The sequence below is a fragment of the Cololabis saira genome, chromosome 8 (genome assembly GCF_033807715.1).
Source record: "Cololabis saira isolate AMF1-May2022 chromosome 8, fColSai1.1, whole genome shotgun sequence".
Classification (NCBI taxonomy): Eukaryota; Metazoa; Chordata; class Actinopteri; order Beloniformes; family Belonidae; genus Cololabis; species Cololabis saira.
Window position 1 is genome coordinate 6582409 of NC_084594.1, and position 15138 is coordinate 6597546.

A 15138-nucleotide genomic window follows, 5' to 3' on the forward strand; every position below is an offset into this window, starting at 1 on the left:
TATATATATATATATATATATATATATATATGTACATATATATATATATATATATATATATATATATATATATATATATATATATATATATATATATATATATATATATATATATATATATATATAATAAGTAATCAAGTGACTAAAGACATCGGAGACAAGACCAAGACCAAGACCACAAAAAAGTGGTCTTGAGAAACTACAAGTCGTGTAATAATAATAATAATACATCTTTATTACAGACTCAGAATGTCCACACACAGCCAAAATACACAAACACACAACCATTACATACTTATATGCAACTCTAAGCTTCTGCAAACTTTTCACTCTGTAAGAAGACCAGAGATGAGCTGTATATAACGGGTGATATAAGCCCCAAACAGAGCACATTTAACATTTGTAGAACACATAAAAAATGTCCTCAACAAAGTATTGGCCTTTGCATATATTTTACAGTATTGACGGCGGATGTCACTGTCATCCATAAGATCATCTGAGAAGACATGTCCAAGATATTTCAATTCCTTAGTCATATCTAAAGAACCATCTGAGAGGTGGAAGGCAAGAAAAACAACTTCTTGTCCTCTCTAGATCTCACGACCATGACCTTACTTTTTTTTGGCGTTATAGTTAATATCAAATTTCCTTCCATACTGTGTGCATATTCTTAACAGTTGTTGTAACCAGTACTGGAGTTGAGGGGGGAATTAGGGGGGACGGCATCCCCGCTTGAAATAAAAACGGTCCAAATCATCCCCCCCTGTAAAACTGCCATCCCCCCTTTCCATCCCTTATGTCATTTCATCAATGAATGTGGTTTTACTGCTATTTCAACATTTAGAGACATCACCAGAAAAATAACTTATTTGACAATTTTCACCGATTTCAAGTAAATTTCCACTTGAAATAAGTAGAAACATTTATCTTCTTATTACAAGCAAAAAATCTTGTTCCACTGGCAGATTTTTCTACTTATTTCAAGTGAAAATCTACTTGAAACAGGTGAAAATTGTTGTTTTTTCCAGTGATGAGTCTTGTTTTAAGTGTAATGAGATTTTTTTACTAAAATGAGACATTTTAACTAGAAATAAGACAAATATTCTTGTTAAGATTTTAAGTTTTTGCAGTGATCCATTTTACTTATCCTGTGAAGGACAGAATCATATTGATAAGTTCAGAAAAGTGTTTTTTATTGTTGTGTTTTGATGTATTTGATGTAAGCCCAGTGGATATTTAAAGCTTACAGAAGGCTGCATTTAACTGCTGCTATGTCATTCCTGCAGTATTTCTGCAGGTGTTTTGGTCACTGCTATTATTTGTAATATATTATATTATTTGTAATCAGCCCAAATTATCAGTCCCCATATGATAAAATCCACCATCCCCCTGATTTTTTTTTTTTACAACTCGAGTACTGCTTGTAACTGAGCAGTATATAATGGACAGAGTACAACAAGGTCATCATCGTACAGTAGACGCTCAGTGGGTTTTATTTTGAAATCAAACGTGGCACAGGCGTGTTTTATTGTGAAGGGGCGTCCCGGAAGCGGCTGGTCTCCTTCACAGAAACAGCAAGATGGCGGCGCTCCGCGTTACGGTGCTCTCGGGCAGCGGCAAAGTCCTGCTCAGCCTGCCCAAAGCCCTCACCGCGCCCAAGGTAAGACTCCCCGGACTACCGTGGACCTCCTCCCGCCGCGGGGGGTGGTGTTTGTCCCGGTACTGGAGCAGAAAAGACGCTGCTCTTGCGTGTCCTGCCCGGGCTAACGTTAGCCTAGCGTGCTAGCGGAGGAGACAAGGTCACTAATGTTCACACCGAAACCACCGACTCCACGGAGCCGCTGATGACCTCATCCCGCTCTCCTGTTCACTCTTAACCAGTATAGGTCGGTTTCTGTCGGGAAACCCGGTCTGACCCGGTTTATTTCAGGTTAGCCGGTGGAGCTAACGCGCTAACATCAACCTAACGACACGTGTTTTTATGTTTAAATGTTTATTTAGTGATGAGTGGGGACACCTGTCTGTTTTTGAGAGTGTTTCGGGTCCTGTACTGGTCTGGTTGGTCTTAGGTAAGGAGCGGCGGTTGTCCTGGCAACGAGGTTATTCAACCAGCGACCTCCAGAGAGGAGACACTTCCGGTCCAGATTTAACAATAGACATTAAATCAGTTAATTTACCTTAAACCTAGTTTACTGTGAGTGTAGTTGAGAAGAAGAGGTCAGGCCTGTAGTGATGATGATAATTGTAAGTAATGTATAATGTGATTTTTGTATAAAAGGAATATCCATCTGTACAGACTAAAAGTTTGGACACCCTTCTCATTCAAACAAATGGGGAAGGGTGTCCAAACTTTTAGTCTGTACCCTGTGTGTGTGTGTGTGTGTGTGTGTGTGTGTATATATATATATATATATATATATATATATATATATACACACACACACACACACATATCAACTGTTAAGAATATGCACACAGTATGGCAGGAAATTTGATATTAACTATAATGCCAATAAAAGTAAGGTCATGGTCGTGAGATCTAGAGAGGACAAGAAGTCGTTTTTTCTTGCCTTCCACCTTTCAGATGGTTCTTTAGATATGACTAAGGAATTGAAATATCTTGGACATGTCTTCTCAGATGATCTTATGGATGACAGTGACATTCGCCGTCAATACTGTAAAATATATGCACAGGCCAATACTTTTTTGAGGAAATTTTTTGTGTTCTACAAATGTTAAATGTGCTCTGTTTGGGGCTTATATCACCCTGTTATATACAGCTCATCTCTGTATGTAGAAGCTTAGAGTGGCATATAAGTATGTAATGGTTGGGTGTTTGTGTATGTTGGAGGTGGATGAGTGTGTGTGTGTGTGTGTGTGTGTGTATATATATATATATATATATATATATATATATATATATATATATATATATATATATATATATATATATATATGGGTCAAGGACATGACATGCATATTTTTGTGTCCGGGTGCATTATTTCTATAAAATATTCATTTAAACCAATAAATTATAGGTTAAAGTGAACAAATGGACGATAACTATGATGTGAATAGCTATTGTATTAAATGCATTTATTTGTATAATTATTTTTCTGTCTTTAAATGTAAAATTGGACGCTAAAGATACTAAATAGCTGGCCACTGGAATGCAATAATCTTAAAATATTGTAGATACAAAACACAACCACAAAATAATAATGTGTTGGGCATCGTAGACACTCTAAGGGATGCTTGCCAAAGATTTCACTTAGAATAAATGGTAGGAAAGTACATATATTTTTACAAATATTTGGTTGCGCCAAGTATTTTATAGTACGCATGAAAAGAAGCGATGCAACAAAAAATTATCCTTCCCTTTTGTTTTTTTATTTCACTTTGAGGTGAATGAAATGTGGTACAGAATACAACACCAGAATAAACTGTCTTTCTTGCAAAATATAATTCTTTGATTATTTTAAGTTGCAACGAGTAACAAGATGGCAAATGTCAAAGTAACTAAGTAAAAGTATATTTTTTAACTTTTAAAGCAGCACAACGTAACTTTCAGCTTTTGTTGAGTTTGGCGGCTCCTTTGGACAAAAGCGGTAGTGCTTTACCAGTAGTGTGGCAGGGTTCCTACCATCCACCTCGAAGTTACATAGTGCCAGTGAAGGTGATACAGACCCCTCAGACCATGACAGAGGTTCATTAAACCTGTTGGAAGTTGATGTACCATCACAATGATTCTGGAAATATTAGATTAAGGTGGAAAAGTTACGTGGTGTCGTTTTAAATGTAGTAAAAGTCCTGATTAAAAAAAACGCAAGTAAAGTACAAATCCTCAAAAAAACTATTTAAGGGTGCGTCCCAATACTCCCCCTCGCCCTCCTTTTCTTCCCTAACCCTAACTTTTGCGCGTTCCCGTGAAGGTAGTGGTGTCCCAATTCCTCTTTTCACCTAGGGGGAGGGGGCATAACGAGGGCTAGGGGCTGAGAATAGCCCCTTCAAATCGAGGGATTTCAGATGCTGACTTGGCGAGCGAGGGGGTATGAAAAAAAGAGGCTCTGCGTCGATTTGACTCGCCGACCGAAGGCAAACAGGCAGACTGGTCTCAGAGAAATAGAGAGAAATAATCCTGTGACTCGTCAGATTTGTTTTGGATGTTTCTGATATAATAGTCTTCAGAAACCACAAAGTAATCCAGCTGTTATCTGGGTAATTTACACACTTTCAGATAAAGTTGCGGAAGATCACGCCAGAATAAAGGGATTTATGGTCCCGCGTTACACCAACGCAGATCCTACGGCGGAGGTTACGCAACCTCCGCCGTAGGCTCTGCGTCGATTTAACGCGGACCCAAGCTCCGGACCCGGCAGACAGAAATCTCTAAATTTCGGAGCAAATTTCTTAACAGGCGTAGCTACAACTGTTAGATTTAATCTATTAAACCAACATATTCCTAAATGATTTATTTCAGCCGGCGTGATTCTCAACAGAGCTGCGTCCCGGGAGAGAGTGTCTCTCCCGGGGCTGACGGAGCAGCCTGACCCGGCGATCACGTCTGTTCTCGGGCTGTGAGCTGAGGCTGCTCCCCGGGGGCGGCGGCTCTTCTCATCTCCGAAAACATCGGGTCAAATTTCTTAACAGGCGTTATTTGGATAAACTGAGCCCCGGTTGGGGATCTTAAGGTTACCATTATACCTGAAAAAATATTAAAACTTAATAAAGTGCCATATTAACAGCGCTACAGCTGAAATTAAAACAGCTTTTGGCTCTCAGCTTCCTGATCAGGTTAGGGATGAAAACGAGGGGTAGGGGGAGAATTGGGACAGGCACCTGGGCCAAGTGCCCTAGATCTCAAGTGCCCTAAAATCTCCCCCTTCTTTTTTAGGGCTTAGGGAAGAAAAGAAGTGCGAGTGGAGAAAAGAAGGGCGAGTGAAGGAGAATTGGGATTGGGCCTAAGTAGTGTAACGACGAAGTATTTGTAGATCTAACATTTTGCTATTACAAGTGCATGTTTTAAACTGAAGTTTTTGATCCGCTGCTGATGAAAGATACTAACATTTGTGAAAATAGATTCTGAGTCTATTTTCAGTCCTTTTTACTGGCGTGACCAGTTTTTGAGATTCATCTGCTCCCAATAGCTTTTGTAGGGATTGGATCTAAGGATTGAAGTTTGTAAAGGACATCTCTCCTGAGTGCTGTGTGATAGGTAGAGATAGCGGAGGCTTTAAGATACCGTTGAAGTGAAGGGATGTGGTCATGTGATGCCCCTGCCTGGTTATAAGAGCACCAGCGAAGGGCAGTTTCATAAGCTAGACCAGATCACACACCATACACAATCCTACTGGAATGAAGTAAACCTTGCTGTGTGTATTCTGAAGGGGAAATTGAGATTAGCCTGAATTTTGAATTGTGATTGTTGATCTTTCATCAGCAACGGATCAAAAACTTCAAAGTAAGTCATTCATTTTAACATTTTAGACTCGTGATTAATCAATCTCGTCAACATGCACAGAAATATGTAGGAAATTATTCTGATAACTTTTAATCTTACAGATATTTTCCAAGTGAAGTATTATTTATGGATAGATAGATTGATTTATTAATTGATCCTCCTAAACAGCAGTGACATTAGAGGTTGTTGTCAAGCTTACTGTTGCTGCAGTGTAATTAAACATCCTTTGGCATAAATAACTGAACAGCAAGTTTAAATAAAGTGATGTTTTCAACGGCTTCCTTGAGTTATTTTACATATTTCTCTTTTCAAATGTATTCATCGACTTGGCGCTTTATGCAAGAGTCTTTAACTTTATTGAAGCTGGATTGTTGTTCACTTTAGAGGCTGAAATGCGGAAGCTCAGGGGTCTCAAAAATGCACTTTGAAAGACACTAATACCGAGTCGGTATCTGTAAAACATAATACAGTTATATACAGGACTGTCTCAGAAAATTAGAATATTGTGATAAAGTTCTTTATTTTCTGTAATGCAATTTAAAAAAAAAAAAAAAAAGTCATACATTCTGGATTCATTACAAATCAACTGAAATATTGCAAGCCTTTTATTTTAATATTGCTGATTATGGCTTACAGTTTAAGATTAAGATTCCCAGAATATTCGAATTTTTTGAGATAGGATATTTGAGTTTTCTTAAGCTGTAAGCCATGATCAGCAATATTAAAATAATAAAAGGCTTGCAATATTTCAGTTGATTTGTAATGAATCTAGAATGTATGACATTTTTTTGTCAGCAGTTCATCAGACCGGTTTACCCACACCGGGACGTGGTGACCTTTGAGGGTGGATAGGAATTATACCGAGACATAATCTGTATACTTTACAACATGATGGAATGACGATACCAAGAATGTACCCTTTCTTTTATTGAATATTTAATACACATATAGACCACTTAAGAGACACTTTAGAGCTGCCCGACACTTATGCAAACATTGTGTTTGGGTCGCAGTTATTTTATTTATTTATTTATTTGCAGAGTTTGTCTTGTGCACAGTTGACATCAAGAAAACAAGGTTGGTATTCAATGAATAACGTTTATTAAGAGTCATGTAAAGCCTTAAAATGTAGCCGGAAAGACTCCACTTAGTCCTGCAGTGGCCAGTCGGCTTCAGAACGAAGAAGAGGTTAGATGTTCTTCAGCGTCTCATTTAGCACAAACCAACTCTGCTCATCTTTCTTCCCCTTTATAGGCCCATATGTCGTTTGCCAGTCTACCGAGTAAGAGGAGGGTTGCCCTGACAACACTAGGCGTGGTCGCCGCTGGTGGAGCCGGTCTCGCCTTGATGCTGCATCAGTCTGTGAAGGCCTCGGACCTGGAGCTGCACCCCCCCAACTACCCCTGGAGCCATGCTGGGCCCCTGTCCTCCCTGGACCATGGAAGGTGTGTTGGCTGGCCAAACATCGCACCGTCGTCGTTAGGGCTGGGGATCGATTCAAATGTCAAGAATCGATTCGATTCCTATTCTTAAGATTCAGAATCGATTATTTGATTCGATCCGATTCGATTCCGATATTGATTTGGGTTAGTGTTATTAAAACTGTTTTTTGAGCTGTTGCATGAATTATATGACTGTAGTTCTGCAACATATTAATACTGGTATTATATTGAGATTAAACAGCAAGTATTGCAGCTAATGATGCTGTAAGGACCAATCAGCTCCCAGAATGCTGATAGAACTGCTTTCAGAAACATCATGTGGGTCACAATTACCAAACAGATCCAGGGAGGAAACAGAGACGGATGAAATCGGTTTTATTTTTCCCACATTGCGTTTTTATTTTTTCCATTTTCGGTCTATTTCGGTTTTTAATTTTTGAGAATCTGGTTTTTATCATTTTTTGCAAATGTAACCCCAAGACAGTATATAAAGTAATGAAATATAGACAATTTATACCATTATAACCTAACACTTTAATGTTTTCATACCTTTAAACATATTTAAAGGCAAAAACATGACACCAGTTATTCTCGTGTCCAACAAAACATTACTTTTTTGGGGACAAACAAAAAAATACCCAAAAGTTGTAATGTAATGATGAAAAAAAAAAAATACATAAATAAATAAAATAAAATAAAATAAAAAAAATTGATCTTTAGACATATGAATCGATTTTTAGGAATTAATATGAGAATCGATTTAGAATTGGGAAATCAATTTTTTTCAACAGGCCTAGTCGTTATTTTTACCACCTCGTGGGGAGCTTTTTAGTGGCGCGGCAGGACAAAGATGGCCACATTTACCTGTTTACGTTGTCTTTCTTTGTCCACCCCTGCAGCATTCGCCGTGGTTACCAAGTGTACAAGCAGGTGTGTTCAGCCTGCCACAGTATGGAGTACCTGGCCTTCAGAAACCTGGTTGGAGTGTCCCACACAGAGGAGGAGGTGAAGACCATAGCGGAGGAGGTGAGCTGGTTTTAGGACTGCATGTGTAGTACCAGGTTCTGCCAGCAGAGGGCGACGTCTGCTCGTGTTTCCTGGTGCGTTTTGAAGCTTTTTGACCAGTTATCTTGTGTGATGTGTTGAGGTCGAGGTGGTGGACGGTCCTGATGAGAGTGGGGAGATGTTCACCCGGCCAGGAAAGCTGTCTGACTACTTCCCCAAGCCCTACCCGAACCCGGAGGCAGCACGCGTCGCCAACAACGGAGCCCTCCCTCCAGACCTCAGTTACATCATCAACGCCAGGTAATTTCTGTGAGATTTCAAACGTCCCAAAATCATTTCAAATGTTGATATTAGGGATGGGCGGTGTGGACTAAAAAATGTATCAAGATAATTTCTGGCATTTATCCCGATAACGATAAAAATGACAATTAAAAAAATACCAATTCAACTCCATCTTTTTAACTATAAATCTATCACCACATTCAGTCTTTGGAGCCCCAAGAACACTGCTCTAAAAGAATACTAAATGCTACTAAACTACACCAATTAAATTGAATTAATAAAAACCAATTAAATTAGTACACCTGTACTGCAAAACTGTAATGACTCAAATGAAACAAGTTTGAAATGTAAGAACAGATTCAACATTTATTCAAACTGTATGGCTTAAACAGTGGGATAACAGTGCAAACAGCAAAAGTCCCATTGTCCTTCAAGTTTTCCTAGCTTATAAAATCACAAAGTAGAGGAAAAAAAATACAACCTGATAAATAAACAGGACAAATAAATAAAAGTTGACTGAAAATAAATCCAATCAGTGATGACTTCTTCTAATATAAATAAAATGTGCAAATTAACCTGTGGTTGGAACATGCCACAAATTAGGTACTATTGCAATTTTTTTTCGTAATAGTCAAACGTTATATCAAAATGTAACAACCATTTCCCTCTGTTGAGTAACAAAATAGTGCAAAAGACAACATGATGAAGAACAAAAATATATAGCCATACTTTGCACTCACTGTTTTTTTGCAGACTCTGCATATAATATATGATGTTTGCTCCTCGTCACTCTTTTTAAATCCAAACCATCAGGCTTTACACAAAAACGTCAACGGGAATTTATCGTTTTTACCGCGAGATGACAAATTCTTACCGTGGGGAATTTCTTTGACGGTATATCGTGAACGGTAAAATATCGCCCATTCCTAGTTGATATAACTGGTTTTCCATCCCTCTTCCCCCTGCAGACATGGTGGAGAGGACTACGTGTTCAGCCTGCTGACGGGCTACTGCGAGCCGCCTGCAGGAGTGGCGGTTAGAGAAGGGCTCTACTACAACCCCTACTTCCCCGGCCAGGCCATCGGCATGGCGCCGCCCATCTACAACGAGGTGCTGGAGTTCGACGATGGTGAGGAAACTTTGTGTAACCTACAAAACCCTCAAGTTACACACGAGCACGGCACTGAAAGGTTTTCTCCTGTCGCTATAGGAACTCCTGCCACCATGAGTCAGGTTGCTAAGGATGTGTGCACCTTCCTGAGATGGGCCTCCGAGCCGGAGCACGATCAACGCAAACGCATGGGCCTGAAGGTACGGTGCACGTTGCTTTCATCAACGAAAATTATGAGTAAATATCGGCGTCAACGAACCTTTATCACCTGAGGAAAACGAGACGATACGCAGCGAAAAAATGCTGGTCATGTGACGATAGCGATAATTAAATGTCCTACGTTGACGTACGTCGACACGTACATCATCACGTTGTCAGCGTGTCGTCAAGTTGTATTTTTTTTTCCCGCCACTTCCTGCGAAAAGGGAGGTGACGTCATTCCCCCGGGAAACTAGTTGGTGTGAATTTGCGCTAATGTTCGTTCTTTTTATCAGAGATTTTCACTAAAGATTACACACACACATATTATGTTAACAGTTTACTGTGAGGGAAGCTGATTTCAGCGCCGGATGAAGACGCAATATCTAAACACGATTAAATAAAATGACACATCTCTAAGTATGAATTCATTCCAGATACATTTCATGTGGTCTGAAAGGCTTCTGTTACTTTTTTCCATTGACAGTTTTAAGGGATCTAGCTGTGGGATTTCTGTATTTAGAAAAATATGTGTAAAATTAAAAAAACGATTTACATTTTTTTGTTGGTAGATATTTTCACTTCTTAGCCATTTATTTAGTTAGTCTGGACTTGTAACATCCATATTATTAAAGATTGGCTTATATGGGTTGTTTTGATGCGTAGCAAATAAAAATATTCTAAAAATGGCAGTATAGCAGGCAGAAATGTAAAAACATGCTCAGGTGAACTTGTTCTATTGTAGGTCATAAAGGGTTATGGATTTTTTAAATATTTGATATATTATGATTTTTATTAATCGAACAGAAAAATAATCGGCCAATTACTCGTTAGATTAGTCAACTAATCAATAAAATAATCGTCAGATTACTTGTTTTAGAAATAATGGTTCAGCCCTATTTCAAGGGTGATATACAGGACTGACTCAGACCATTAGAATATTGTGATAAAGTTCTTTATTTTCTGTAATGCAATTTAAAAAAAAAAAAAAAAAATAATGTCATACATTCTGGATTCATTACAAATCAACTGAAATATTGCAAGCCTTTTATTATTTTAATATTGCTGATCATGGCTTACATCTTAAGATTCCCAGAATATTCACATTTTTTGAGATAGGATATTTGAGTTTTTTTAAGCTGTAAGCCACAATCAGCAATATTAAAATAATAAAAGGCTTGCAATATTTCAGTTGTTTTGTAATGAATCCAGAATGTATGACGTTGTTGTTTTTGTAATTGCATTACAGAAAATCACAATATTCTAATTTTCTGAGACAGTCCTGTAAATGAGGGGGGTGCACATTAGAGCGGTTTGTTATTCAGTAAAGGGCTGAACAGTTGCAGCCGACACCGTTGCTCTTTCGTGCTAAGGTATTAAGGACGTCCACCGTCTGCTTTGTTTGTCCTGCAGCTGCTGATGGGCGCCGGCATCATCATCCCGCTGCTCTACTACATGAAGAGACACCGGTGGTCTGTGCTGAAGAGCAGGAAGATCGCCTACAGGCCTCCCAAGTAAAGGGACAACCTTCCCCCCCGACCTGGGCCCAGAACCGGGAGGGCCGTGTTCAAGGACCCCACAACGCTCGCCTCCACCCATAAACACGACTCACAAACACACACATGCCTTTGAAGAGGGGTGCAGATATACAACTACACACTGTGCTGGTTTCAATTCAAAATGCCTTTTTTTTCTTTTAGTTATCGGCATGTAGAACTGCGTGTGGCGGGTTTCCCCGCCTCTGAAACGTTGTGGTGCAGGTCCGTCAGAGGTTTGTGGCGTTCTTGAACACACTCCTCTGGAAGAAGTCATCGGTGGTAGTTCACGGCTTAAGTCTCATTTCAAGTTTATTGGCTCGCTATCTTTGTAAGATACTCTAAAAACCCTGAATAAATGCTGGGAAATGGTCGGCCGTGAAGTCCGTAACATCTCGGGTGTCTGTACATTCATCCTTTTGTGTCCCCCTCAAGCATGGCCTGGACCCCTGTTTTACTGTACAAAATAAATTATCTTAACGGAAAGCTTTGGCCCGGAGGTCTTTGTTCTCGGTACAGCGGCTACGCGATGGCGTGATTTATCTACATCTCACATCCACACAGGCCCGGAGGAGAAGACGGGTTCAGATGTTTCCAGGTCCGCGACCTGATCAACCCATATAAAGCCAAAGTAGGGAAACATTTAACATCAGAAGGTTTATAAGAGATAAAGAGCCAGAAACCAGTCCATTTCCCAGGTTAAAGACGAGAATCCGGCCAGGTCTTCTCCCTTTTTTCGTTTTTTATTTAATCTTAAAGGGTGTGAATAAAAGAAAGCTACAAACATAAGAAGACGCCGGCTGCTTTGCTGGTTAAACTTGCTGGTGAACTAGAGTCGATCAATGAGCTGATCAGGTTCCCCCCCCAGGATCCATCAGCTTGTAAAAGTAGAGCCCTGTGGAATGGATAGATGGATAGATAGATAGATAGATAGATAGATAGATAGATAGATAGATAGATAGATAGATGGACATTATTTATTCCAAGCTGGGAAATTGTAGTGTATTACACACGTTGACGGTGGACAACATATAGGATAAGAATAAGTAACTATTAGAACAAAATGTACAAAATGAAATATCAAGATATAATAAAATGATAAAATGAGTGAAATGATTCCACGATCACAGAATCGTGGAATTGGAGATTAAAAACAGAATTCACTTTAAACGCGCAATATAACAGAACTGAATATGAATATGTGTGAAATCTTTTAGTTTTTTTTTCCTGGATTAAATGAACTTTTCTTTTGAGAACTTCTCCAAAAGGGGTCACTAAAAGCTGGGGCCACTGCGCTTCTCTGCCCCCTCCATGAATGCTAAATGTATTTCAAATAGATCAGATTTCTTTCTTTTTTTTTTTTTTTTTTTTTTAAGTTTGTTAAACATTTTTCTACATATTCAGCTTTTTTTCTTTGTCCGCGCTTGACTGGACATGAAAGGATACATGCGAAGATCATTTAGAGTGAAAAGAACACAGAGGCTGATCATGTACTTTAACAGCGACGTCTGTAATAGGTGGAACACCTAAAAGACAGACACACAACCGAGCACAACCAGTGCTCAGTGCTTTGGATATTTCAGCTTAAATTTGAAAATGTTATATTAGTTCAATAAAGTTCATATTATCTATATTTAATACAGCTTGTTCGGTTTCTTCTGTATCAGTTTGTCATGAAACCTGAAAAACGTCTGTTACGTCATGACAAACTATGTTTGATGACAGAAGAAATTAAACTTTTTTTTTTTATGTCCAAATAAGGAATGTTTTGATGCACATGAGAATAACTAGTGCCACGTTTTTGCCTTTAAATATGTTTAAAAGTATGAAAACATGAAAGTTGTCATTTATAATTGAACAAATTGTCTAAATGTCATTACTTAATTTGCATTAAAATGCTAAAAACCAAATTTAAAAAAATTAAAAACCGAAAACGGGAGCAACAGCAGATGTGTTCTGTGCGACATCATCAGCCTCTTGTGTTGTATTGCATCCTTTTTAATATGTTTTTGTTTATGAAGATCATTTATTGATCCAGAAGAAGCAACAAAAACTATATGGGCACTAAATATAAATAAGAAGTACGATATAAACATTGATGTAACGAAGAGGGTTTAGGAGCCTTTATCCTCCCAGGACATCAGCAGTGTTTCAGTCTGCTGCAGATCTGATGCTGTGATTGATCCTCGTCATTTTCCCTGATCAATGACGACGAGGAGGTCAGGTGCTGTGGCTGCAGCGTGAACCCAGACCATCACTCCTCCACCGCCGTGCACGACAGCTGCTGGAGCTTCTGCAGACGTCGTAGCGTCTCTAACCGCAGGAGACGATGTCCTCCAGACCGACTGGACCTCCGTTCATAACAATCGCTCTCATTGTTCAAGCAGAACGAGGAAAAGCTCTCGGCTCTCCGGCCAGACATGTTAGTTGGTCATGTTCAGGTCAAAATAAGATAGGATAGTCCTTTATTGATCCACAGAGGAGAAATCTGGGTGTTACAGCAGCTCAAAGTCGGATACATGTTCAGGACAACATGAACTCAGACTAAATAAACGATAAAGATAAGTTATAAGTATGAAAAATAAAAAAAATACAGTAAAAAGAAAAAAAATACAGTTTTTAGTCAATAACTCATTTCATTTCAATTCAATTCAATTCCTTTATTGTCAGTATAAGCAGTGCGAACAACGAAATTAGATTGCAACTCTGTGGTGTTACAACATAAAAAATAGGCCTGTATTGAAAAAATCGATTTCCCAATTCTAAATCGATTCATATGTCTAAAGATCAGTTTTTTTTTATAGTTATTTATTTATTTTTTTCTTTTATGTATTTATGTATTTTTTTTCATCATTACATTACAACTTTTGGTTATTTTTTTGTTTATCCCCAAAAAAGGAATGTTTTGTTGGACACGAGAATAACTGGTGCCATTTTTTTGCCTTTAAATATGTTTAAAGGTATGAAAACATTAAAGTGTTAAAGGTTATAATTGCATAAAATCTCTATATTTCATTACTTTATTTACTGTCTTGGGGTTACATTTGCAAAAAATGCTAAAACCCAAATGCTCAAAAATTAAAAACCAAAATAGACCGAAAATTGAACAAATAAAAACGGAATGTGGGAAAAACTAAAACCGATTTCATCCGTCTCTGTTTGATAATTCTGACCCACGATGTTTCTGTTTCAGTTCTATCAGCATTCTGGGAGCTGATTGGTCCTTACAGCATCATTAGCTGCAATACTTGCTGTTGAATCTCAATATAATACTAGTATTAATATGTTGCAGAACTACAGTCATATAATTCATGCAACAGCTCAAAAAACAGTTTTAATAACACTAACCCAAATCAATATCGGAATTGAATCGAATTGGGTCGAATCAAATCTTGATAATCGATTCTGAATCTTAAGAATCGGAATCGAATTGATTCTTGACATTTGAATCGATCCCCAGCCCTAATAAAAAACATAGCACAATGAAATAATAAAAATCATGTATCAACTAAGATCTGCTACTAAGCATGTAAAATAATAAATAATAAACAGTAAAACAGCTGTCTTGTACCAGGTTAAAGTGCAAGAGTAGCAACATAACATTTGGTTCAATATAACACCTCCACCGTTTTGTTTTACGTTTTTATTAAAATTTTTTGGGTGTTTAATTTCATTTTCTCAGTTTTGTGTCTCTTCTGATTATTTTTACACTCCATGTTTTATTTGATTTCAATTGTGAAGCAGTTTGTTTGACCCTGGTTAGTCAGAAGTGCAACAAATGTGAAGATTGATTGATTGATTGATTGATTTTGTACATCAGTAGGGTCAGATCAGTCTGGACTGATAGTTTTTCCTTGTCTGGTCACGTTTAAACCCGTTAATTCCAACAAACGCGTGCCTGACGTCTCCTCTGCGTCGGGCCGACCGAGGCCCGGCAGGATGCTCGGCGCCGTTCCAGCAGCTTTTCTCCTCTCATTGTGTCCAGGTTCAGCTGCACCTCCTCGCCGTCGTCTCATCCCTCCCCACCTCTCATTCAGGGATAAATAAACAAGCGTGCTGTTGGTTTAAAGCCGGCGTGGGCCTTTATTGGGAGCTAATCTGCCT

General features: G+C 38.5%; 1 protein-coding gene across 1 annotated transcript; it reads left to right on the top strand.

Moving 5' to 3' along the window:
- Window positions 1–1525: 1525 nt before the first annotated feature.
- Window positions 1526–11520, top strand: LOC133448262 (cytochrome c1, heme protein, mitochondrial). Its single transcript, XM_061726631.1, has 7 exons — window positions 1526–1660; window positions 6716–6906; window positions 7803–7929; window positions 8051–8208; window positions 9159–9319; window positions 9401–9501; window positions 10913–11520. Exons 1-7 carry the CDS (start codon window positions 1580–1582, stop codon window positions 11015–11017), a joined length of 924 nt encoding a protein of 307 aa, XP_061582615.1. The 5' UTR covers window positions 1526–1579; the 3' UTR covers window positions 11018–11520.
- Window positions 11521–15138: the final 3618 nt, after the last annotated feature.